The 24,474-nt window shown below is 38.7% G+C and overlaps 2 protein-coding genes across 10 annotated transcripts in view; one reads left to right on the top strand and one right to left on the bottom strand.

Moving 5' to 3' along the window:
- Window positions 1-11,824, top strand: part of FUBP1 (far upstream element binding protein 1) — a 37,900-nt gene extending 26,076 nt beyond the window's left edge. The window contains exon 21 of the mRNA XM_049809049.1: window positions 10,048-11,824. Within this exon, the coding sequence (XP_049665006.1) occupies window positions 10,048-10,065 (18 nt within the window). The 3' untranslated portion in view covers window positions 10,066-11,824. The remainder of the gene's footprint in view (window positions 1-10,047) is intronic.
- Window positions 13-24,091, bottom strand: NEXN (nexilin F-actin binding protein). 9 transcript variants are annotated; one of them, XM_049809038.1, is made up of 14 exons: window positions 23,952-24,091; window positions 16,628-16,709; window positions 15,270-15,461; window positions 15,047-15,128; window positions 14,812-14,960; window positions 13,420-13,461; window positions 12,113-12,307; window positions 11,861-12,034; window positions 9,311-9,496; window positions 5,062-5,262; window positions 3,475-3,696; window positions 2,163-2,348; window positions 1,351-1,711; window positions 13-1,245 (listed from the first exon to the last, which is right to left on the bottom strand). In XM_049809038.1, exons 2-14 carry the CDS (start codon window positions 16,652-16,654, stop codon window positions 1,232-1,234), a joined length of 2,031 nt encoding a protein of 676 aa, XP_049664995.1. In that variant the 5' UTR covers window positions 16,655-16,709; window positions 23,952-24,091; the 3' UTR covers window positions 13-1,231. The 9 variants fall into 9 exon arrangements, with proteins under 9 accessions (XP_049664995.1, XP_049664997.1, XP_049664996.1 ...); XM_049809040.1 differs by having other exon boundaries at window positions 5,062-5,259; XM_049809039.1 differs by lacking the exon at window positions 23,952-24,091 and adding an exon at window positions 17,238-17,576.
- Window positions 24,092-24,474: the final 383 nt, after the last annotated feature.

Genomic DNA, 24,474 nt, shown 5'->3' with positions numbered 1-24,474 from the left:
GAATTAACATCACCCACATAAAATGAAGTAAAATACATTTATATGGCTATTAGGATAAATATTCATTCAAAACATGCAGTTTATTACCATTTTTTTCAAGATGTTTCTGAATTTGTAAATATTTTATTGAGGCAAAAGAGTGACTTCCAATAGGTAACTGTACAAAGAGCAGTCAACAGATTCAACCATAGGAAAATTACTTTTTGAAATGGCTGCATAAATCTAATTTGCTGCGGCTTACCTTGTCTTTATGCTAAGGTTTATACACATGTTCTTTAACTTAAAGTGTGACTATTGATTCTAAAATTACTCCTACAGAAGCTTAAGCTGAACAATTCAGATGGTGTTAACACAGTGGGATTAGTGTTGATATCAAGAGGTCTTAGAGAAAAATAGTACAGTAGCCTTAAGAAGACAATGTTAAATGCAGCAGTAAATTTATTGCATTAAGAGAGAACAAAGATTGCGAAGTTAGGCACTTTCTGAAATTATTTTTCTCAAAGCTTGCTTCCTGCCAGCTTAGCTATGATAGGCTCATATTTTGTCACCAACTGTTCCTATATCATTTAAGCAATGAAAAAGAAGTTTTAAAGCGAGTGTTGGTACTAGAAAGACTACTACAAGCCTTACTGAGATTGTTTTAACTTTTGGATTATCGGCTGCATAGGTGATAAGAGCATAACAGTTTAAATGCAAGCCCATTTTAAAACAGAAGAACTAATGTTCTTCGGAACAACAACAAAAGTGAGCAGTTAGGTAATCTTTTATTCTTTAAAAATAGTACACTGGGGTTTTTCAAAATCATCAATAAGTATTTCCTTTTGCCAGTTCAATGCTTCTGGGATAAAGTAAAACAGCTTAAATATTCAGTGTTCATGCAAAATACACCAGTAGATTTACACTACTACACAAGTTTCCAGATTGAGTATTTAGCTTTATACTGTTACACAACAGTTGGCCTTCAAATGTGGGAGCACTATTATCATTCAGCTTTTTCCTTTAGTTGATCTTTCATATGTTGATTCCTTCCTTTTGGCCTTTAATACTCTTTTATTTTTTTTGTTTTGAGCAAGGAACCTGGACACTCTCACAATTTGAAGGCTATTCATATCCGGTGCAGGAATGACAAATCAATGCGTATCCTTGCTTTCTTTAGTTGGCCCCATCAGAGAAAGAGATGATGCAGTAAGAAAGTTTTGAGGGGAAGAAAGATTCCAGCTAAAGTAGAGCATTAGTAGTCATCAGCTAGAAAATAAAAGGGTTAAGAGAAACAGATAATTAGATTTTCATAATAGGAAAGATGAAAGAAGAATATTTGAGAATTAAGTGAATTAAAATGCTAACTCTTACTTTCAATGGTGAGAATACAGGTGCTAGCAGATGTGCCTCTGTTATTGACTGCTTTACACATATATTCCCCTTCATCTTCTGGGAAGGTTTCTGGCAAGTAAAGGCAATACGTTTCTCCTCTTTCAATATATTGATAGTCCTCAGAGTCCTGCAACATTTCCCCTTCAAACCACCATGTAACTTCAGGTTTTGGTTCTCCGGTAATTTTAACTGTAAATCTCACTGGCTCGCCATCAACGACTGATGTGTTTTTCAGTGACTTCTTGAACCAGGGAGCTCCAGATCGAGCTTGATCCTCCTCATCTTCGCAAGTAGAACCATTAATAATGCTTCCCTCTTCTTCTTCTTCCTCTTCCCTTTTCTATTTTAAAATAAGCTGATTTAGAACGTTGAAAGTGGCAATAACACTATAGCTAGTGATATGTAATTGATTATAGAGAAGTTACCATGTTCCTGAGAAGGGAAATGCTGCACCTGTCCTCACTAGATAACAACATAATGCACTGAATCTGGATATGGAACAAGGCAGTAAAACTGATTTTAATGAGGCTGGAATCTTGGGGTAAAATATAGGCATGAATGTAGATTCCATTTTCAGATTATTCAAAGGATATGGTGAACTTTCTTTGCAGTATGTCATACTCTTCAAGAATATGTGAAAACACCAAAAGCAATTTTACCTTATTGCAGCAATTCACAGCAGCTGTTAAAACAAGTATAATGTTCCTTTTATACCTCTGGCAGTGTTGCCATCGGTGGTAATCAGATGCTAAGTTAACAACACTTAGGACTGAAGAAAAGGTACTTTATACCTTCTGTAATGCTGCATCAATTTCTTTTTGTTCAAACTGCATGCGTAGTAATTTCTGTTCTTCGATTCTCCGCTGCTCCTCCTCTTCCCTTGCTCTTGCCATTTGCTCAAAACGGGCCTTCATGTTTACTTTATGAGTAAACGGAGCCTCAGATTTCTTGGCTGGTCTCACATCTACCTCATCATCCTTGGGGGAAGAAAAAAACAAAATAGCACTTAACTCATTTATTACCTTTTAAATGTGTATGATAAAAAAAACTAGTTTTGTAGAGCAGTAGTTCTTAACTGAGCAAAGCCATCCAGAGTCCCGTTTTTCTCAGAAGTTTGTTTAATGTTGGGTTTAAGATCGAGTCTCGTAATAGTTTATCCCAGGGATAGGGCAAAATACTTGCTGAAGTAATTTAAAAAAATGTTAGGTAGAAAAGTACTCCTAAAGGTTTATTTTCATATAGAAGTTAAATACTGGTCTTGTGGCAACGGTAAATCCTTGGTGACTTGACGTTCATGCTGTGATGTTATGGTAGCTTATGGTACCCTAGCGCAGATTGACCTTACAGAAACATAATTACCGTGTCAGTCATTAACTTGAAAGTTCAAAAATAGATGATAGGCTTTGAGCTGATACTGAAGTGACTGACTGGTGTGGATAGGAACCTCAGAATGAGGCTCAGGTCAGGCTTAGTACTGTGAAAGGCTTCCTGCACTGCCACATGATTGTGCCATGAAAGTTCACATGCGTGTTTTGGGTCACAGAGCATAGTGTTGATCTGTTGGTTAGACTGACAGCTTCATTTCTTGTTTTTTCTCCTCTGAAAAAATGTGAGAGGTTCCAGTCTGAAGCATAGATAAGTAGGCATTCTTCTCTGCTCTACCCTGAGAAATGAGTAAAGATGTTGAAAAGACTTGAGCTTCGAATTCTTTGGTTTTGTTTGGTTTTTTTCTTAATTCATACACTAGAAAATGAATTAGAGTTCAGAATGAGAAGCAATTCATGTGACGATTAATAGATTAATTCTCAAATGGGAATGTTTCAAACCCTCAGGCTGGCAGGTTTCAGGTTGTTAAGATGCTGAATTGAGGACTTTGAGCAGAACAACAGATCTCTGCTTGACCAGATGACTGATAATAAACTGGTGCTGTTTCCTTTAGGGATGTGGAGGTGAGACTTCCTCATGCATCCAAAGAAGGGAACGCAAAAGAAGGGAGAAAATAATTTTTGAAATATAGCAAACTGGTGAAAGCAGCATTGTCCACTGTTAGATCATTAGTGTGTTAGTTGAGTGTATCATTGACAAACAGAGAATGCAGCTTACCTCTTGAAATTTTTCGGCTTCCCTTTCCCTTATTTCTTCATCCATTGCTCTTCTCTTAGCTCGCTCTTCTTCAATCTTCTTCTGTATTTCTTCTTGAGACAATTGTCCTATCTTTTCAAACTTGCTTTTTAAGTTCTTTGCCTGAATAGTACCACTTCTTTTTAGCTTTATTAATTCTTCGTATTCTTTGCTTAGCTCAAAAGTTTCAGACTCTTCTTCCAGCTGTTCAGAAATTACAGAATATGTAAGATGGAAAATGCCCCAGTTATTTTTACTACCTGTTCTCCCCACAGATAGGTGTAACCTAATGCACTTGAGCAGTTCTCTTAGTTATTTGAAATCAGCACAGACACCTTTTCCCTCTAACTTCTTTTTTTTTTTCCCTCGCTGTTCTCAGGATTACTGCGTTTGTATCGCATCTAAACTAAATACAGATTTTAAAATGTCTTGCTTGAATGTACTCGTTCAAGGATTGGTGTCAGTAAACCACCCTTCACAGACTCAGAATACCAGACACCTAGCAATACAAAAACCTTAGTTATCCTGGATTTGTAATTTCTCTCTCTTGCTTACAATATCATATGAAATTTTTTTTTTTAAATACAGCTACTTTGTTAAACAGAAAATTCATTATTTATTTTTTTTAATCCAGTAAAAAGCAAATGAGTTTTAAGGGTGTCATGGCTGGAAAAGAAATGGCAGTTCTGGATCCTGTAGTCAAACCACATCTGAAGCTGTAATTGTTGATATTTAACTCCCTCCTTTTATGACTTCTGACTGACAGTCGAGATGTGTATGCATTTGAGTTGGATGACCCTGTTTCTCCCTTCTTTCCCAGGATGTAATACAAAATTTACTTGACAAGTTGGCAAGGTAGAGCCTTTATTACTCACTTCAGCTTTGCTTAACATAAATAAATAAATGTAGTCCTCTACCATTCATGAGGGAATAATAAAGACTTGCCACCCACAACCAAATCAAACTGAAGTGTACAGTTCATGAATGTGATGTTTTAGACATTTGGTATGCAAAGCAAATTTTGTGTGTGAATTTTAAAATCAACTGTCACGGTCTTCAAACCCTTGATACACTGATTAGAAATAAGTTAAGGCCACTGTAATTCTTTCCTAATTAGTTAACACAGCATTCTCTTGAAGAAAAGCAAGTATTTTGCTCTTTCCTACTTTCATTTTTGTATTTTTCTTTGGGAACTAGATGTTTCTGTTCTCCTAATATTGTAAATATTACATAATTGTTTTAGTAATACTGTAGAATTTTCAGAAGTGACTGTAAAGTAAAATTACAAATTTGAAATGACATTTCTACTTTAAGGGTGGCAAGGGATAAAAGCATTTTCCTGGTAGATCAGTGATAAAAATAGGTATCTTATTATACAGAATGTTATGTTTTAAGGATATGTTTTTCTGTTTTTCATTCTTTTCACATAATGCTGAAAGTACTGATTTTAAATTCCTTATAAAGGAATTTTCGGTTACAGTCTTAAACTTTGAGGGTTTAGTAATTAACTGACATGATCTATTATATTTTTATTCAGAGCATGCTTAACATATCCTTTGATATACAAACCTCTCCCATTTCTTGTCTTAACTGTTGAAATTCTTGCTTTTCCATTTCCAACTTTTGCCTACGCTCTTCTTCTGTGCGTCTCTTCTCTTCTTCCATTTTTTGTCTCAGCAACTCCTCAAAATTAATTTCCAGTTTACCAGGTATGAGAGATTCTTGAGAAACTGTTTTAAACATTTCTGGTGATTCATCATCCAGCACCTGCTGGAAATCAGAGCATTAATGATACATCCTGAAGGTACCTGTGATGAAACCACAGTATTGCTCAGACACTTCTAGCACATAAGGGTAACCAAGTATTTTGCCACATCAGCCGCAGTATAGTAAGATGCAATATGACAACGTGGGTGTTCCTCTGATATTTTGGGAGAGAGTGTGTTTGGGGGGTTTTGTGTTTGACTTTAGCTCTTTATTGTTACAGTGCTAAACTTTCATAATGAAGATGACGGTGTTTGTTAAAACCTGGTCTTTTTAGCAAGATGATAGAGAGGATGTCCTCTAAATCCAGCTTTGGCACCTGAAACAATTCATTCCTGTTTACTTCACAGGCTGTCATTAGACAAAGTGCTCGTGTTTAAACGTCATTGCTCTTAACACTGACGTACGTCTACCTGTGATCTTTTTCTAAGCAAACTGAATTATATTCCTGCTCTTAAGCAGTATTAGTATTCCCAGTAAGGATAACTGAACAGGATCTTCTACAAGAAACTCTTCTTGTGCACAAATTGATAATACTAAGTTACGTTGCCAATTCATTGCTTTGTACAACCCAAGAGGTTTCCTCCTTTCCCTGTCCTTTTCTCAGGCTTCACAGTAGGGTTGGGCTTTGATGGTCATTCATGAGCAGTTTGCTTATTTTGTAGACTAATTCATAAGAAGATGGTAGGGCCTAGGAAAAGCAATTTTCATTACTTCCAAAAGCAGGAAGTGTAAGAACAAGTACTTTATCAGACTGAATTTGTTGAAGAAAAGCATTACTAAAATATGAAGCTGTAAGATACAAAAATGGCCAGGTAGCATGACAGTCCGAGTTATGCAGGAAGATTTTTAAAATAACTGCTTGATAAAACCTATATAAGTGTATGTTTGTGCATGTAACTATGTAAACTTATTAACAGAGAGTCTCAACAGGAATGTTCTGTAGATAAATGTGTGAGATGAGGTCAGATACTGATCTAGAACTGTGTGGTGATGCGACTTTTGGCACTGTTTAATCAGCACACGTTTGAAAAGCTTTGTGGCAAACATTGAAGAGCATAATGTGCCTTAAATTGTAGGCATTCCCAACAGTAGTTATCAGCCAAATGCTAGAAAGAATTAAAGGAGCAAAACTTTCATTTGAGAAAGTGTTTTGACTAGCTTTATAAAGAAACAGATAATAAACATTTTTTTATAAGATTCTTTGGCGGTCCCTTTTCTCTTTATTGCTACTCACTGCCGTTTGTGCCATCTTAGGACCACTCTCTTGACCTCCTTTGCCCATATCCTTTTTATTTGTCACTGCGCTTTCTATAGCCCAATCCCACTCAACTACTGCTATTCACTATAGATTTCCTTCAGATTTTCCTTCTGAGTAAGCTTACAGTTGGACTTCAGTCCCACCATTCCTTCCATTCTTCATTCGTTTTGCATAATATGAGCATATTTGTTGAAACTGTGTTATGGAGCAATGGAGTCAAAAACAAAGCTGTAAACTGTTTCCTTTAATGAAAACAATGCATAGCCACATAGTTTCCAGAGGCTAGCCACAGCTAAATTAGCCAAGAAATGTGAAAGTCTCGTGCTTGTGATGCATTAGTTCATATGCTCATCACTTCCAGAAGGTACAGAACTTAAGTGAATAGAAGCATTAATTTGAAGTTTACCGACACATGTATATATAAACTTTAAAAAGCTGTGCATATGAGCAAACACTGGCAGCTATCTGCTCTGTATTTTTGAATCAGTAAGTTATAAAAAGACAGCAAGCCAACTTTTGTCTGGTTTAAAAAACGCAGGAAAAAAAGTCAGCTGAATTGTGTGATGCACAAAACCCTGTGGTTGGTTCAGTAAATATTTTAGCCATATTTTGTGAAGTGAGACTATACGGTTTTTTTCTGCAAAGTGGGAACAGATGGTAGTGAGAAACAGTCCCATTTCAACCGTAGTTGGCAGCACAGTCAACCAATTTTCAGTGGGCAGCGACTGACAAAGTAGAATGCTTTTTATTCGTGCTAGTAGAAAGAGACTGATGGGTGAAAGATGAATGCTTCAGTCTGAAAGTCATCATGTTGATGGTGGGAAGCATGGAAGTATAAATGTAGCACAAGTAAATGTGAAATAGGGAGATCCTTCCAAAAGGAGGTGGTGTTTGTGTTTTCTAGCAACAATATTAATACCTCAATGTGTTTATACTTTCAAAACTAAATTAAAATGAATAAACATGAAAAAGGTTCTAAAATAACTACTTAATTTAAATGCTTAAATAAAAATTTAATGTGAGGTTGTACTACTGGAAGAGATGAGTAATGTGATTTTAAACATTTAAAGAACATCTGCATTGTGGCTACATCGTGTAGCAGTGGAAGATAAGGGAAAGCACAGACTTATATTTTCTGTTGTAACAGAAAATATGGTGTTCATATTCAGGATGCTAATTAACAGAAAACTTTCAAACTTATATACTGAAAATACTTTTTCGGTTTATTTTTTAAATTACTGAATGTTTTCACTGTCTGCAGTTAACAGCGCAATCCTAGGCTCTGTGCTGCATCTAATGGATTAAACCCTGTTTAATCAGTGAGATTTTTCTGCCCAGACACTTGAGCTTAGGTTCTTGCTACACTGAGGCAGAAAAAAGAGATTCTCAAGAAAGCAGGAAAAAGCAGAAGACAGCATTTACTTTCTTTGCTTTCCTTTAGTTGTCTGCTGGCTTTTTGCACTTTTTTGTGTTTTTTTGTTGGTTTTTTTTTTTCCTAGTGGCTTTAGCTTCTATTTTCTCTCTTTGGAGGTATGGACAGACACTATTTTCCATAATAGCTTACCAGTACAATTTCAAATATAAATATACATTGTACTTTCTCTAAGTAGTCTTTCAGTATATAGGTCTTGTCTTTGGCCCAATTTTCAGGCAGAGCACTGCTAGCAATATTAGTACTCATACAAAGTTTTAAATTGTCTCACCAGCATTGCTTTGAATGATGAAGAAAATTTTCTTAGGCATGCAGTTGGTCTTTCCCAATAAAACCACAGAGGGAAGACACTGCCAGATGAGTGGGTTATTCCACAGTTCTGTATGGCATGTCTTGCCCTTCCTTTTGAAACAGTTTTAGTTGGTATTTGTGTAATTTAATACCGTATTTCCTAACTTCCACCAATAAGTAACTGGCTTATACCCAAAAGCCTGCTGAAACTTGAAGCTGTTGGAATAAGCATGAAGAATACAGTGAAAAGTTCCACGCTAGTTATTTTTTATAAATAATGTTGTTGCCACCTTCTGAAATCAGGCATCTTTCTCTGCTTTCAGCTAGTGTCAGTATGTCAATCCTAGGTCCCTGAAAATTTGTCTTCCATATCATCTTAACTCAAATTTCAGACGTCATTGCATATCAGAGATCTGTGTTTGTCTAGGAAAATCCATATTACAAATTGTTCTAATGGTAAATGCCACGAATTACTTTTTCTGTTTCTCTGAACAAGAAATGAAATGCAACAAAACCACCGATTAGCTGAGTTCAGCCTTCTTCATATTTCCTTTCTAAAGGACCACAGATGACTATAATATTTGCACTTGCAGTAAGCATTTTACTAGTATACCGTTAATTATGCTTTAGCTAGTAAGAGCTGATTGGTGGACACCCTGTAAAGGTAGGGAGATAAACTTGGAGAAGTAAAAGGAGTTGCTCTTCCCCCCCCCCCCCCCCCCCCCAAAAAATCAAACCAACAAACCTTCCTTGTGAAAACATTTTGCTTTTCTAGTTTGTTGCATCTAGCATAATACCCATTGGACACAAAATCTGGTTTTGATAAATTATTTGAAATCCTTTCTAGGCTTGCTGTGAGGAGGGATTGTTCTGTGATGATTTTTGGTAAACAAACTTGATCAGTTTACCCCACTACCTTCTAAAAAGTAGTGAGGTGAACTAATTAATGAAGTGAAGGAGTTGAAGCATGCATTCCTAACTCTATTTAAAGCTTTTTCCGAGAGTTGCTTTCCAGTTCATTTGAGACTTTAGGTAAAAATTAAACCATACACTCAACAAAGATGCCATACCATGTTCTTCCTTGCTTCAGCAAATGCTCTTTTCTCCTCTTCTATGCGTCGTCTTGCATCTTCTTCTGCTTTTCTCTTCTCCTCTTCTCTCCTCTGTCTTTCTATCTCTTCAAAACTGAGTCTGAGTTTACCAGGACGGAATTCTTTAACAGTATTTTCAGATTCTTCATCGCCACCTTCATTTATCTTCAGAGAACAGGGAGAGGGAAAAATAGAAAAGACTTATCCAAACATAAAAATATTCTTTAGAGTAAATGAATACTCCATTAATTCCTTTCTGATCTTTCATAAATGTTTTTTTTTTTTTTTTTTTTTTTTTCCTGGGGGAAAAAAAAGTATCAAGAGTTTGGTTTCTACAAGAAACATTTTAGTCTTGGTTTTAGCTAGGGGAGGGAGAAAAGAAATGTATTCCAGTATCTTATATGTAGCTTCTATAATTTTTAAAAAGCTGTTGAGTGTGTAATTCAAAGAATGATGTGTTATCAGGAAAAGGCTGAACAATTAAGTACATATTTTATGGTCTCAGGGTTGGATCATTTACTGTAAATCACTCCCTATTCACTTTCTTTATCTCACTTTCATAGACCTTTATACCATCAAGTCTTTTTGTTTGCATATAAATTATTTTTACCGATGTACTTGCCAGTTAAAAAAATGCTGTAGTTTTATAGCAAAACTAAATCAATTCACATTTTGCTACTATTCCAGACTGAGATTTTTGTTTCTTTCCTTTTTAGACATTTAATCCTCACTGAAGAAAGGGAATTGAGATACTCTGATCTCTTTGCTATTGCTTGTCTCCAGTGAACACTTATCTCCTAAGAGAAGCCTGTAGTTTGCAAACTGCAGTCAAGAACAGAAGAATGAACCATCTTGAGAAGACATCTCAGAGTACTTTATTTGTTAATGGAGGAAATGGACCAGGAACTGTCAGAGTATTGATAATCCACATTTCTGTATACTGCAAGCAGCCCTGGGACTGGTATGTGGGGTAGCCGGTTAATGGAATTACAGAACTCTTTTATTTGGAATTCATAGGGGAAAAAGAAAGAATTGAAGGAAATTAACTGTTGAACTCTTCCTTTAAGAAAACTTTTGACTTCAGATTTTGACAACCGCTGATACCAGATAAAACTCCATGTTAGGAAATTTCTTTTGAAGTAGGGAATTTGTAAATTACTTGGTTAATAAATACATATACATAAGGGTGGGAGATGTGAACAAAATTTCAGTTAGAACAGCTAGTGACTCCAGGAAGTTTTATCTCCTTCATTTTCTTCCCTCTTCACCTTAACTAGTATCCCCTGCCCAACCTCAAATAAAAAGAAAAAAGTGCATTATTGACATAACATCAAGGTTATTGGTGTGGAAAGGTTAAGTGATTTATTGGAGGTGGGGGTGGAGGAGTAAACAACAATTTGGGTATCTGCCTAAACCTAGAACCCTCTCAATTTGGACCACTTGGGAATTTCAGTGTTCTGGCTTTCTAGAGGTTCTGTGGTTCGTTGGTTTTTTTTTTTCTGGATAACATCAATTTCTTGAATGTTTTTGAAATACAGTCAATATAGTGATCTTGAGCTGTTTGTCCAAGAATGTTCATTCATAATTATACTCTATTTAACTTAAAGTTAGCAAACACCTAGAAATAATATTTTCAAAGATGTCATGGAAGGTTAAAATCTCATTTCTCATTAATCTTCGTATGTGAATTAACAAAGTCATAATGATCATGACTGTACAGGGGAAAGATACTTAAATACAGAACTTAAAAAATGCTTTTGGAACTGGAGTATGGTAAAGTGAGGAAATACACAATGAAACTATCTGGTGTATCTTGTGTTAATACTAAGTGTAGGATTCCTTTAGTATGATCGAAAACAAACTATAGTGAGGTCTGTTTATAGTTGATCTAAAATAAGTCTAGCTTATGATAAAGAACACATGGAGGCAGTTTTGCAAGTAATATAAAATAGGAATTGTGAGCTACATTTCTGACTATTTGGGGCTTAATCTAGTAATTTCTGGTATATTATTTTTTATGTCAATACATACAAGGGAGCTGATCTGTCTTTTTTTTTTTTCCCTTTCTTCATAAGAGGAAAGTTGTAATTTATGTATTTATCATATTTATAAATAAATATGGGAATAAGAAATAGCATTCTGTTCCTACAGAATGTTGTCCTCAAAAACTGGTTACTGAAACATCTAAAGCACTATTTAAGAAGAATACAGACAACTAATTATCTTCTTGAGGACTTACAGCTTAAGGTACTACAAAATGTAGATATAAAACCTGCTAAGATTGCTGACAAATTTAAAACACATAAATTTCCTGGGTTTACTAAAAGAATGTCTAAAGCATTATGCCAGTGTGGTTACCGAGTTAGAGCTAAGGTCAAAAATACCTCTTTCAAGAATTAATTTTCAGACTCTTAACAGCTTGAAATACAGTTAAGGAATAAGAAAAAAGAAGAATCAGATACAGGAAAGAATGTAAAAGCATATCGTATGTGAAAATTCTGTAACAACATGAACAAAACACGTATTTACCATTTGCTGTCTAGCTTCTTCAAAAGCACGTTTTTCCTCTTCTAAACGCTGTCTTGCTTCTTCCTCCGCTTGCCGCCTTTGATTTTCCTGTCTCTGTCTTTCAAGTTCTTCGAATGTTACTTTCAACTTACCAGGAGACAGAGGCTCTTGTGTTTCATTGTCTTCATTTTCACCCTGCATAAGAAAAATTAAATAGTTTTATCTTAAATAATAGATAATTATTTCTTGGGTATTTTTAGATGAGTGGTTTACCGTGACAAATGAAAGGCACTTGGTTTCCTTAAGGAATTGTTTTTCTTCCTCATGTTTTAGCTTCGTTTCTTCATCCTGTCTCTCTCTTTGTTCTGCCCTCTTCTTTCCTGTGTTCTCAAAGTTTGTTTTCATCTTCCCAGGTGTTTTGGTGGGTTTTACAGGCACTACTGTAACTAGCAGTGAAGCATCCCCTTCCTGTCCAAAAAGATATTTATTATATTTTTATAAAGCTTGACTTCTAGATAGGCTCGCTTCTTAATGAAACTGCTGCTTTTACCTGTGTGCACCAAAGCTTCCAAAAGAATTACTTGTATTAACCACAAGAATAAACCCATCTGCCCATGGCAGTCACTAGTTTGCTTGTAATACCTGAAAAGTGTCAAGACTGAATTATATTTTAAACATAACTGCTGGCAAACTCCTTAATTTCTTTACATATTTTCATTAATTGTTAGTTATAAATATTCATGGTTTGGAGAAGAACAGGTGAAATTTTGAATCCATGGCAATTGTAGCCACGTTCTACTTCAGCCTTACATTTACTATGTAAAGGATATACTGTGGTTGGAATAGGTAGTTCTAGAAAGCAATATGTAATTTTTCAGGCAGAGTAATTTTTTTGAAGGATGTTGCTGCTTCAAGGCTATTTTTACAACTTACTTGCCGAAATACATGTAACCCAGTTTTTTTCACAAAATACCGTGATTAACAGGGATACTGTCAAATAACTTAAAACTAATGTCTCTTGGTTTATTGTTGTGGGTTTTTTCTTTCCAAAACTGTAGTAGGAATGTGATATTTCTTGTGTTAGTGGAAGACAATAGGACCTTTGGACCTAGCTTTTTGAAATTAAACATGTATTTGCAAGACGTAAAATCCAAACCCATATGGTAAATTAGTCAATTTAAAAAAAAAAAGTTAACTGAGTAAGGTGTTCAAACATCTGTATATTGACAGAATCCCTTTTCAATTTCAAGGTTAAGGCAAAGAGCTTTTAAGATGATACTTTCCAAAGACAGAGAACTTAGAGTATCATTGTCAGTATACCACAAATCATTTTGGTGGCTTTGAATGTTTACATTTTAGATGTTTTTAACTACCCACAAAGTATTCACAGTGCAGACTCTATTTCAAACTTATATAAATTGACTGAAAGTACCGACATATAGTTCCATATACTTTAAAAATTTGTTAGCTCCTTGGTTGAATTTTAATTAGGTTTTCTAAATTTTCCCAGCCCACATTATAATAATAAAACAAAGTGAATAAAAATGTAGGTGAACATTTCTTTAAAAAAATCTGATTACCTCAGCTGCTGAGTCAGTTCCCGTATTGTTAAAGTCATCAATCTATTAAATGAGAATTTCATATGATTACATTACTTTGGCTCTTTGCCTTAGATTTGCAAACATAGAACTGGAAATTCTTTTTGTATCAATGATATGTATGTAGCACTCAAATTCACAGAGATGATAATGACTGAACCTTTGTTGGGATACTTCAGATATATCAGCTTGTTGAGGAAGAGGGAACATGACATAAAACATCATACAGAAAGTATGCTAAAGCATTCTTAACACTTCAGTGAAGAACCAAGTACTTTAGACGTCCATTCTTCATTTAAGCACTCCAGAATTGTTTAAAAAGAAAAAAAGCTAAGGCAAACTCATTGATTATTTCTGATTCCAGTGACATTGTCTTCCTCTCAACTCCTGCAAAAAGCCTATTGCTGTTTTTGCTTCATATGGTGTCTTTATATGTTAGTGTCTAAAACTAACATACTTTCTAAAATTCTACATCATATGTACTTCAGAGTAGACTAGATATACGGTAGATCCAGTTAAAAGTACAGTTTTAACAATGTTAGAAGTCTTAGTAGAAAATGCCATCCAAGTCCTTGTTGAAAACCGACTCCTCCTAGAGCGCTATTTTTCTTTTCTTACAGCCAAAACAAACCTAAATTTAGTAGTACTATCTTGTGGTTAAATAAAAATTTGTTTATGGTTCTAGTCTATCATTTAGATGTTCACTCTCACTGCAGTATTTGCAGCACTGAAGAAAACTGACAAAAGGAATTAAATAGGATACTCCAATGCAAAATTCTACAAAAGACAAAATTTGCTTTATTGGCATCAACAAAAGTTGGAGTCTGTTCATATATATATATATACAATAAAGATTCACAAAGTGGCAAAGGAATAAAATATTATCTGGATCTTAATGATTTATGATTTTCACTGCATTAGTCTCTTCTCATTTTTGCCTGCTGATGGCATTTTCTTCTTTTTTCTTGCTTGCCTTAGTTCATCTATCACTGAACTGTATTCACTAATGTATAAGCAAAAATTATCTGAAGTAAGGGTTGGTAAAACATAAAAAACATTTTCACATTAGTTTAGTAAATTCTATAAACTCTTGTATGCATAGGACACCAAAACTTGTGCCTGATTCACATTCCTACCAGGTTTATGCCTGCCCGGTTTCAACTCAAGCTTAACGCTTAAAAAAATTGTTACTGTAAAGAAGCGAAGATTAAGATTCTCTGAACATTATTTCCCACTTCCATCCCATTGAGCAACTCCCATGTAAATCACTGCTATCAGAAAACTTAAGATCGAATCTTCTGATCAATACAAAACTTTCTTCTTGTGTTGATTGTTTACAATTATATCCTGACTATGGTGATCAGGTAAACATACCTCCTGTGCTTTTTTTGCTAATTCTCTTTGAATTTTTCTTTTCTCAATCATATCTTGTTCAATTCTGCGCTTTCTTTCTTCTTCCATTCTCTTTCTTTCTTCTTCTTGCCTTTGCTTCTCCATTTCTGCAAACTTGCCTTTAACGGTTCCTGTGAATGTGAAATACACAGTTCAATAGTTACATCTAATACTTACCTAGTGAGTTATGTGGCCTTTCAAATCGGGCCTCTCTTACCTATTAGCTTTGGAACATAACCTTTTTCTATTTTAGATAATTTTGCGTCATCGTCTTCATCAGATCCGAGCAGTTCTTTCATCTAGTTGATGAAACACAGAAAGTAAACTGTCTTTATAACTTAAATAAAATTCCAAAATTATTGTCTTAAAATAATGTGAAAAGATTTTCACATATAATATTGAATATTGTAATAACACAAAATATTTGCAAAGAAAATAACCTCCTGCTTTCTCCTGTTCCATTCTCTCTCTCTAACATATTGTTCTTTTCTTCTTTGCTTTTCATCTCTAGATCTCCTTTGATTTCTTTCTTCCCTTGCTTTCTGCATAGCTTCAAATTTATCCTTTACATCACCCTTGTGAAGCTTGGGCACATAGGATTTTTGGACGGGTTTAGATGAAGAAAGCAGAATCTTGGTGAAGAAATGAAGATAAGAAAAAGAAAGTTGAAACAGGTGGACAGAAATATTCTGATAGATTGGATTAGAAAGAATGTAAGAACATAAAACAGAAGTGCATTTGGGATTATGAACTTTGTGCCACTAGCCATCGTCAGTTAAGCATCGTTGTATTTGTTCATAAATAGTAATAAATACTAAAATATCCAAAACAACATTTAGCATTGTATTAAACTTAGGCTATAAGTAATTGTAATGAATAGCGATGTAACTAAGTATATGAACTATGTGAATGTACACTTTCAATTACTATAGCTTTAAAAATTAGATACAAATTTATATTGTTGCTTTCAATCATAAGCAGTCACCAAAGAGCCTCTCTACCCCTAATGTTTAAAATAGATATCAAGACATAGACATATAATACAGTATGTATGTTTTCTTCTGCGATGCTTCAACAGCCATATATGGTTTTTAAATAAATTGTATAGGAGTTCATTTAAAACTTCCAATGTTTTATAAACTTTTTTAATATTTAGAGAAACTCAGAAGTCCAGTGACTTTATGTTATAAAGAAGCGCCAAATCACTGGGCTTTGCAGGACTCTGATGCGGCTAATGGACACTTCTTTGCCAGTGCTTACTCTGCGTGTGTCCAAACAGTAAGTGAAGTTCCCACTTTCAGAACTACAGTGAAGTTTTCTCTCTTTTTCCTGTAATGTCTACAAACAATGCTCTCAACGCAGTAATGCTGAGAAAACTGGCTAAAAACATTCCATGTTTCATATTTCCCACCTAAACCAATAGTTTTTGTTCCTGTTGCTCAGCGAATCTATGTAGAAGAAATACTTGAAGTAGCCTAATATTAACATTTTAGGATTAGATGTGAATGTTGCCCTGAATTTCCCCCCAACCGTTAAAGTTTCTTCATATTTTGTTACCTTTATTTTGCCTTCCTCCTTCATTTTTAGTAACAGTAAGAACATATTTCACAGACTCCATCACATTAGATAGTTTCCTTAAGCTACTTTAAAGTGCCCTTCCGTTGTCTTAAAGTAACAGCAATACCAGCAGACTTCCAGTATAATTGTTTGTCTTTTACAATTGTTTGTAATTACTCTTTTTGCAAGCATCAGTTGTAAATTACTACATTACTTTGATAACTTTAAAATTGATACATACCTCAGTTTTCTGTGCAATGTCATTCATGGCTACTGTATTGTGCTCTGCACCTGGTACGTTTAAGAATGCTTTCAGTTTCTACCTGAAAGAAACAGTTGTAGTTATATTCCTTTCTTTTCCTTTTAAATGATGCTTTAACCATCTTCCAGTAAATAAGTTTGCATAGGCTGAAATCAATGTATCACAATTTCATTTGGTCCTTTGAGGCTTCTGAAGACATGAATAGGTTCTAAGTATGCAACAGTAACTAAAAGAACAAGCTTATGATTCACTATTCATGCTCATAACTCCTCTATGTAGTCCCAGATATTGGTTTTTAATTTCCACTTTAAAAAAACAACAAAAAACCCGAACGTGGAGCCAAGCTCTGGCTGCCCTGGTCGGTATGTTGCGAAACTGTTTTTTTTTTCTCAATACTCGTGCTAGCAGAAAGGAATGCGGTTTGCACCTCCGCCGCTCCGCTCCAGTCCGACTTACGAGCCAGTTGAGCTCAGGCTGCATTAAGTTTGCAGAGTGCTCAGGCCAAAACCCCGCAGCCTCCTGGAGACGCGGCTTCGCCTTTGTGCGGCTGCGAGGAGGAGAGGCGGCCGGGTGGCTGCGGGGGACCTACCTGCATTTCAGAGATGCAGCTGGATCTGCGGCCTGGGTGAATGCTCTTGCTTGAGTCTCGCCCAGGCTGGCAACTCTCCCAGCTCTTTACCCAATATGGGAATATGAAATAATGCTTTCCTTTCTCCTAGGGGTATTCTAGGAAAAACTAGTGCTAAAAACTATGAAATGAGTTAGGTAAGCCACATACATAGCTTAGAGAAAGTATTTATATCATTTAATTGTGGGCTGAAAATTGCACTGCAGTTTTCAAGAGAAAAGTGTTACAAATTTTAAATTACACTGTATTTGTTAGGAGCCTAACAAAGGCGCTTCAAGTTCAGGGCAAACCTTTTCCTTTTTATTTTTCCCTCCCTTTTTTTTTTTCCTCCTTTTTTTTTTTTTTTTTTTTTTTCAAATCGTCAGGTCTATCAGAGCTTGTGGGAGGAAGGAAATAATGACGTGACTCCAGTGCCATTGCTGTCTGCACTGTACAGATGCCCTGCGTCCCAGGCAAGCCTAAAAACTCAGTGTGCCAACCATGATGCAGAGAGACTCAAAGGCTCAAAGTAAAAAGGCTAGAAAAGCAGGTTACTAATGGAAGGGTCTTCTCATTTGTGGTTTAGAGGAACTGAAGTCAGGGCATTTTATGATAAGGAAAGTTAAGTTCTTAGTAGTTTTTACCCTTCAAGTTCTTGAATTCTTTATTACAGATTATAAACATGGGAATTTTTATATGGTGTTAAAAATAATGAACATTAAGAGTTGTTTTCATATGAGCTCTTCAAAAACACACCAACATCATCAACGCTCACTGGTGCTGTTGTAGCTATACAGATTGAATGAGATTCTTTGATCTTTTGGTATGTTTTTCCAAATGAAAGCAGTCACAGCATATGAAACAAGAGCATTTAGCTACCAGTCCCTGCCCTGATTTACAATTTCCAAACTTCAAATTCAGCTTCAACAGAGATGTTCTGGAGAACACTTGGGTGCTCCTTTTCAACAAATGAGTATGGAAAGTCATTCTCCCCCAAATCAGAGTTGACAAATACGTCATTTGTAGACTGATAAGAATCCAAGGCATTTCAGTTTGTCACTTGTGAACACATGGACATAAAATTACTGTGTTAGTTCCTATTTAGACTGTTTCAGATTAGCAGTAGCATGGTAAAATTCTGTTGTGTCTAGAAGGGCAGAGACCACAAGAATGCTAGTGGAGTTCTCGAGGTCCCTATACACTTTAATATGCATTTGTATATTGTGCAGTTGGGTTTGCACATCTTTGTAACCTTCAGCTTACTTCACGCCTGTAAGTAAAATCCCCATTGGGATCAGTATAACCTTAAAACTAGTTAAAATACTTTGGCTTCCTCATTTTTCTAAGCAGGTCTTGGAGAAGTTCTTCTCTGTTCTCTTTTGATTCTCTGGTTTTTTAATTTCTTCTTCCCTACTTGTGGCTGATAGCCTTTAGCCTTGTACTTAAAATACAGAAGCTGAATAAAAAGTTTACTGTATGAACCTGTCAGAAAGCAAAGGGACGTCATGCATTGGTACAATTCATGCATCGAAGTAGCCTGGGACATAGGGACCTTCTAGCCTTCATACAGGGCTGGAGCAGAAAAGTAAGTCCCAAAGATAATCTTTCACAAGGAATTCCGTTTCACCTAAACACCTCAAGTGGAGGTTACTGCTAACCTTCACTACGGCAACATACCCCATCTATATGGCTTCATCTTAAAGTCATTTGAAAACCAAGTATTCCAAAGTCTGATCTGCTTATTATGTGCAATTAATCGTAGGAAGAAGATTATGTTTACGAGTCTGAGAACACAATTTAGCTTTTGAGCTAAACCTCTGTCTTGAACCTTTCTGATAGCTCTAATTACCTGAACCTCTTGACAGTGTCGCTAAGGGTACCGACAACAGTGAGACTAAGCCTCAAATAACAAATCTGAAGTTTTCTTTAAAAGGGCAAATGTTGGAAGAAATTTTCTTTCTTTGCAAATTCCTGCTGTCTGAACTTCCAAGTATGTGCCAGTCCAACAGGTTGCGGGCTTTCAAGGTGGCAGATACACTTCTGCCATCTGGAGTACTGCCATATCTGCTATTACTTTAGGCTACTTTCCAGTTCTTTGGCATCACTCACTCTTAATATGCTTGAAGGGTAGCCAGCTGGCTCTAGGACATTTTGCATCTGCAAGTCATCCTACCTCCACCTTTGATGCTAAAAGATATGGATATAAAGCAGTAGGGCATTACTAAACATGATACCACCCCAGTTTGCGCTTTCATCCCTCTCCTTGGCGGTTAAACCTTGAGCAGGAACAGCAGCAGGACCCGGCCTCAGGCACCCCTCAAGGCAGTTGAGAAGTTTCCAACAAAGACAATCCAGAATCTTTAAAAAGAAGCACTCCTTGAGTTTTGGCTTGGGTCTGTGAGGCAGTGACCACTGCTTCAGGAACAACAACAGCAGATTGAAGCTCCTTCGTATCTGCCTTATCACTAGGAAAGGATCCGCACAGTCAACATATTGTTGCTGAGAAAACAGAAGTGGCTGAGTCAAAAAGTCCTGACACCTACGAATCATGGAAGAGCAGTGCCTTCATCATCTGCCGATAGCTTTGCACAAAGTATCTGGTAATAGATTTTCCAACCCAAGAAACCTTGACCTACTAATTCCCTTTTGAGATGAACTAGTTATAGTTTTAAGTTGTGTATATTTATACACACACACACATATATATATATATATATTCTTGGTTTGTAGTAAGAATTTTCCCACAGAGTTCATCTAATACAAGTAATGCTTATTCTTTGATGCAACAAGAGTCTACTTGTGTATGTACTTATTTCAGAAGAGATTTGTCTTCCTATTATGAAGCTGTCCAATCTTAAGTCTCATCTTTTATTTCCTGAGATCAACCTATCTCAGGAAAAGCTGTAAGAGCTCCTCATTGAAACTTCCCACTCAAAAAAATCCCAGATTATAATGTCAAACATAGCCATGATCAAAAAATTAATTCAGCTTGTTACTAGGCTTTTCTTAGCCTATACAGTCTCATCACTCTAGCATTCACCTGACACTAGTCTAATTTAATTTTTTTTTTCTTTCTCCACATTTTATCTTTCCTATGATTAAATGAAATATCTCAGGAAATGTTAGTCTGGTGTTATAATGCTTATACTGAAAGTACTAGACTGCAGTTCCACTTTCAAAGGAGGTCTACACTGAGATTTTTCCTAGAAGAGAAGTTTAACCTCCATCCTTTGATCAGTGGTCTTACCTCTGGAATTGAATAGAAGAGAAAATGCCATTACTAGAATGACTTGACTGGCCATAATGCAGAAAGTGATCTCTAAGAATTTTCAAGTGAAAATGTAATACAAATCAAATAATGCATAGGAAACTAGGCAATAGATTAGAAATACTCTGTAAAAAAAAAAAAAAAAAAAAAACCAAAAACAAAACAAAACAAAACAAAACCCCAAACCCCCACCATTTTCAAGCATCTTATTTGTTTGCTGTAAATGGGTAAGCTACCACCTCTGATACGTCTTGATTTGTTATGATCATAGCAGTTTTTCAACTTTTCACAGAGTCCCTAAAACCTTAATGTAGGCAAAATAACCAAAGTGAACAAAGAAAACCATTAAGGGGACACAGAAGGTTTGATGGCTCACAAGTCCCCAAATTCACCTCCTTAAATTTAATTAATTTTCATTTCTGAAAGGAGTTCAGAGTCCTCAACTGATCAAAAAATGTTGTGCAGCTTTAACGAAACCAAAAAAACCCACCACTCCCCTAAATAATAAAACTCACCTTCATTATAAAACGTAGAAGTCCTTGATTTTTGGTGGCATGGTTAACATCCTCACATGAGACACAGAAAAATACCAGCCTTTTCCTGAACTGAATACTACTCCTTACAACAGGACTACGAAGCCAGGACTTTAAAAAAAAGTTTAGTTCCTCTGTGATTTCTCCTTTCGGGAGGCCCCCCTGCTGTCCTACGGCTACTGTGAGTTATAAATAAGCCCTTCACGGCACAGTCTAAGTTACGTTTACCATCTGTCTCCTCTTTGTGATCTACTTGTGGGGAAGACTCCATTATATAAGAAAACCATATGGTGAGAGTTGGAAACTCGCTACTTGCAGCCAAAGCACTTGGGAGAGGAAAACACAGTTCACAGTGTTAAAATATTTAACAAAATATTAAATAGAACTGGAAAGAGAGAGGGAAAGAGAGCAATGTTCATCACTTATATCCTTACTGTAACTCGTCTGGAATGACACTACCAGTTGTTGTACTAAATTACAGATCCTAAAGTAGATACTAAAATTATCGTGCAGAGGGGAAGATCCTGAACTGGCGTAAACCGTCAGCTCCACTGAAGCCAAGGAGTTATGACAATTAATACCAGCTGTCTAAACTTCGTATTTTGTAAAATACAAAATACAAAACTACTTCCACTCGCTTGTATTTCCTTCATTAAGTCTTTATAATTAAAGGCTAGAATGCTTACTGACAATTGACCCAGATAATTCAATTTCATACACAATCTTTTCCTCAATCTTTGAATTTATTGCACTTCAACATTGATTGAGTCTCATATTATGGTAGAATAGTCCTTGCAGGTATGATGTTATTTATAAAAATGTATTTATTACAAAGGATTTTGTCTATGTCTGTTTGTATAACTATAAATAATGTGACAGTGCCATGCAGTCCAACTGCTGTGTTTAAAAAAAAAAAAAATAAATGAATAAATCACCCTTGTCTGTAGAAAAGGTCTGTCTGTTAATTGCTTACTCTCTTCAGGTACTATTATGGGGTACATAGGCTCTGGGGCAAATGTAGCGGGGGCCGAGAGGCTGTTCTGTTATGCGGGAAGCCGTGCTGAGATCTTCTGGCCCATGATTTCACGTTCCGAGATTATCTGCTGATCCTAATCATGGGTGACAGTAAATTGTGACCCGAGGTCCCCAAGAGAAAAATCGGCGTATTCTGCCCCGTGCCATAGTTCCTCCATTCCCCACTGTGTCACAGCAGCTGGAGAAACAGTAGGATTGGAGCTCAGCTCTTGTTGACTTCACTGGCAGGACTTGAGGTATCGGGGTCCCGAAATGTGGGATAAAATGCTGGGCACGAAGCACGACTGCAGTTTGCCGCTTCCCTTCTCCGACGACGGGACGCAGCCCATCTGCCTCTTCCCCGAAACCCTCGTGGTCAGCTCGGACTGAACACGGAGGCGCTCACTGTGCCCGCGCTACGGCTACGCCTCCGCCCCACAGGAGAGTTCTCGGGGCTCCCTGCAGATAAGCTGCTGCTTCCACTTGACCAACCCTACGCTGCTGGTAGCGCTGGTGCCATAAAAACCCGATCGTGTGCGATACCTTTGTCTGAGCGGGTATGGCTGCCGCCAGGGCACAGCAAAGGGTCACTCCTAGCCCTTCCTGAACTGCTCTTCCACCGTCGCTGAGCTTCACCGCTGTTTTCCCACAGGTAGCTTCCAGAGGGCTCGCCATGGCACTCCTCCTTCTTGAAGGAGTTTCAAAGCTGAATATGCAAGTGCGGTAAATGACAAGTGCGGTCTGACTTCTTTCGCTGAGGAAACGGCTCCGTTAAACTATTCCAAAGGCAGTTAGAGAAGGTATTTCTTAGGCACGTCTTGAACCACCTACCCAGTTCTTCTATTTCACCAGACCGTGCTTTCTACATATACCGCGCATACTCTCATTCTTCCGCGTGTTCCTTAACACACTTGGCCCTCTTACAAGATTAATTATTATTTTACAATTTCATTTCATCGGGCATTTTCCTGAGAAATCTAAGGTCTCTTCAGACTGAGAGGTGGGTTAACAGTACGTTTGCCGGCTTGCAGCTGCTTGCCGCTTAACTTTGGAGACACGTGCTTTTTCGGCAGATGTCTCTTGTGTTAGCAGAAGCTCTTAGGTACTTAAAACGAACGTGACAACAAATGGTTCGTAAGCTGTCACGGAAGCCCATTCTTTTCTTCCCAGCCCCGCCGCCTTACGGCCCCTGCGTGAGGACGAAGCGGAGCCCGTAAGCTTTGCACTCTCGGTGCGCCCTTGCTGCCGAAGACCAAGACCGGACCAACGCAACCGAACTCCTCTTTGCGGAGAGACGTGCGGTTCGCCGACGTACGGGGGTTTTTTTTAAGCAGCTGCCCTTAAACGCCCCCCCCCCCCCCCCCCCCCCGAGCGGCAGACCCCCGTCCCCGCACAGACTGAAGCTGCCCGACGGCCGCTTCGGCTCCGAGCCCGCCCCGGGCCGCCTCGGCGGGGCAAGTGGAGCGGGCTAACCCCGGCGGGGCGCCCCGCCGGGCACAAGCCCTGCCCGCGGCAACGCCGCGGCACCGCCCGGCCGGTGCGGGGTCCCCGCCGCCCCCGGGGGAGCCCTGGCCGGAGCCGCGCAAAGCCTCGCTCGGCGCTCCCCGCTACCTCGGCCCCCGCCGGTGCCACCCCGACCGCGGGGGCCTCGGCGGCGGCCCTCCCCGCCCACCCGTTGCTTCTCCCGGCACGCCGGCCCGGCCGCCCCCGGGGCGGGGAGGGACACCGGGGCTGCGAGGGTGAGGGGGCGGGGGGGGGGGGCGGCCGGCCGGCGGAGCGGGGCTCCCTGGCGGCGGGAGGAGGCGCGGCAGGGAGCGGCGCGGGGCGGGGGAGCCGGCCCGAGCCCTCTCTCCCGCCCGCGGCCGGCGGAGCCGCTCTTACCTGCGAGCGCTGCCCCGCCGCTGCCGCTCGGCGTGGTCCCGGCGGGCGGGCTGGCGGCTGCGGAGCGCCCCTTGGCTGCGGCCGCCGCTCCGGCGCTGCAAGTTTCCATAAAAGTCGCGACGCGCGGCCGGCGCCCGCATTCCAGGCGAGCCCCGCTCCGCGGCAGCTGTCCCGGCCCGGCCCGGCCCGGCCCCGGCCTCGGCCCCGCGGCGCGGCTCGGCACGCCATGCCCGGCCCCTCGCCGCGACGGGGGGCGCAGCCCGGCCGCGCCGCCAGCCTCCCCCCCCCCCCCCCCCCACACACACACCCGCCCCCGCTCCGCCGCGGACAGCCGCCCGGACCAGCAGGCTTATTTTGGGCTGGAAGCACCAGGGAGCTATAAATAACCGGGGCAGGGAGGCCGCCTCCCGGCTCTCGCTTTCCCGGCCGCAGGGCACCGAGCGGCGGGAGAGGGATCCGCGGGCCGCGCCGCCTGAGGGCACCGGCACCGGGACCCGCCGCCCCGCAGCCGCCTCCGCCGGGA

This window comes from Accipiter gentilis, chromosome 8 (assembly GCF_929443795.1).
Source record: "Accipiter gentilis chromosome 8, bAccGen1.1, whole genome shotgun sequence".
In the NCBI taxonomy this organism is placed as follows: Eukaryota; Metazoa; Chordata; class Aves; order Accipitriformes; family Accipitridae; genus Astur; species Astur gentilis.
The sequence above is the reverse complement of the archived record's forward strand: the minus strand, read 5'-3'. Positions and strand labels throughout refer to the sequence as shown.

What these genes read in the sequence shown, in the direction of transcription:
- NEXN (XM_049809038.1), bottom strand. Translation starts at nt 16,654, where the DNA reads ATGAATGACATTGCACAGAAAACTGAG. An exon ending in GAACTGACTCAGCAGCTGAG is followed by an intron (nt 12,308 to 13,419) that starts GTAATCAGATTT and finishes CTTTTTGGACAG; the next exon opens with GAAGGGGATGCTTCACTGCT. An exon ending in AAGCCGAAAAATTTCAAGAG is followed by an intron (nt 2,349 to 3,474) that starts GTAAGCTGCATT and finishes TCTTCCCCCAAG; the next exon opens with GATGATGAGGTAGATGTGAG.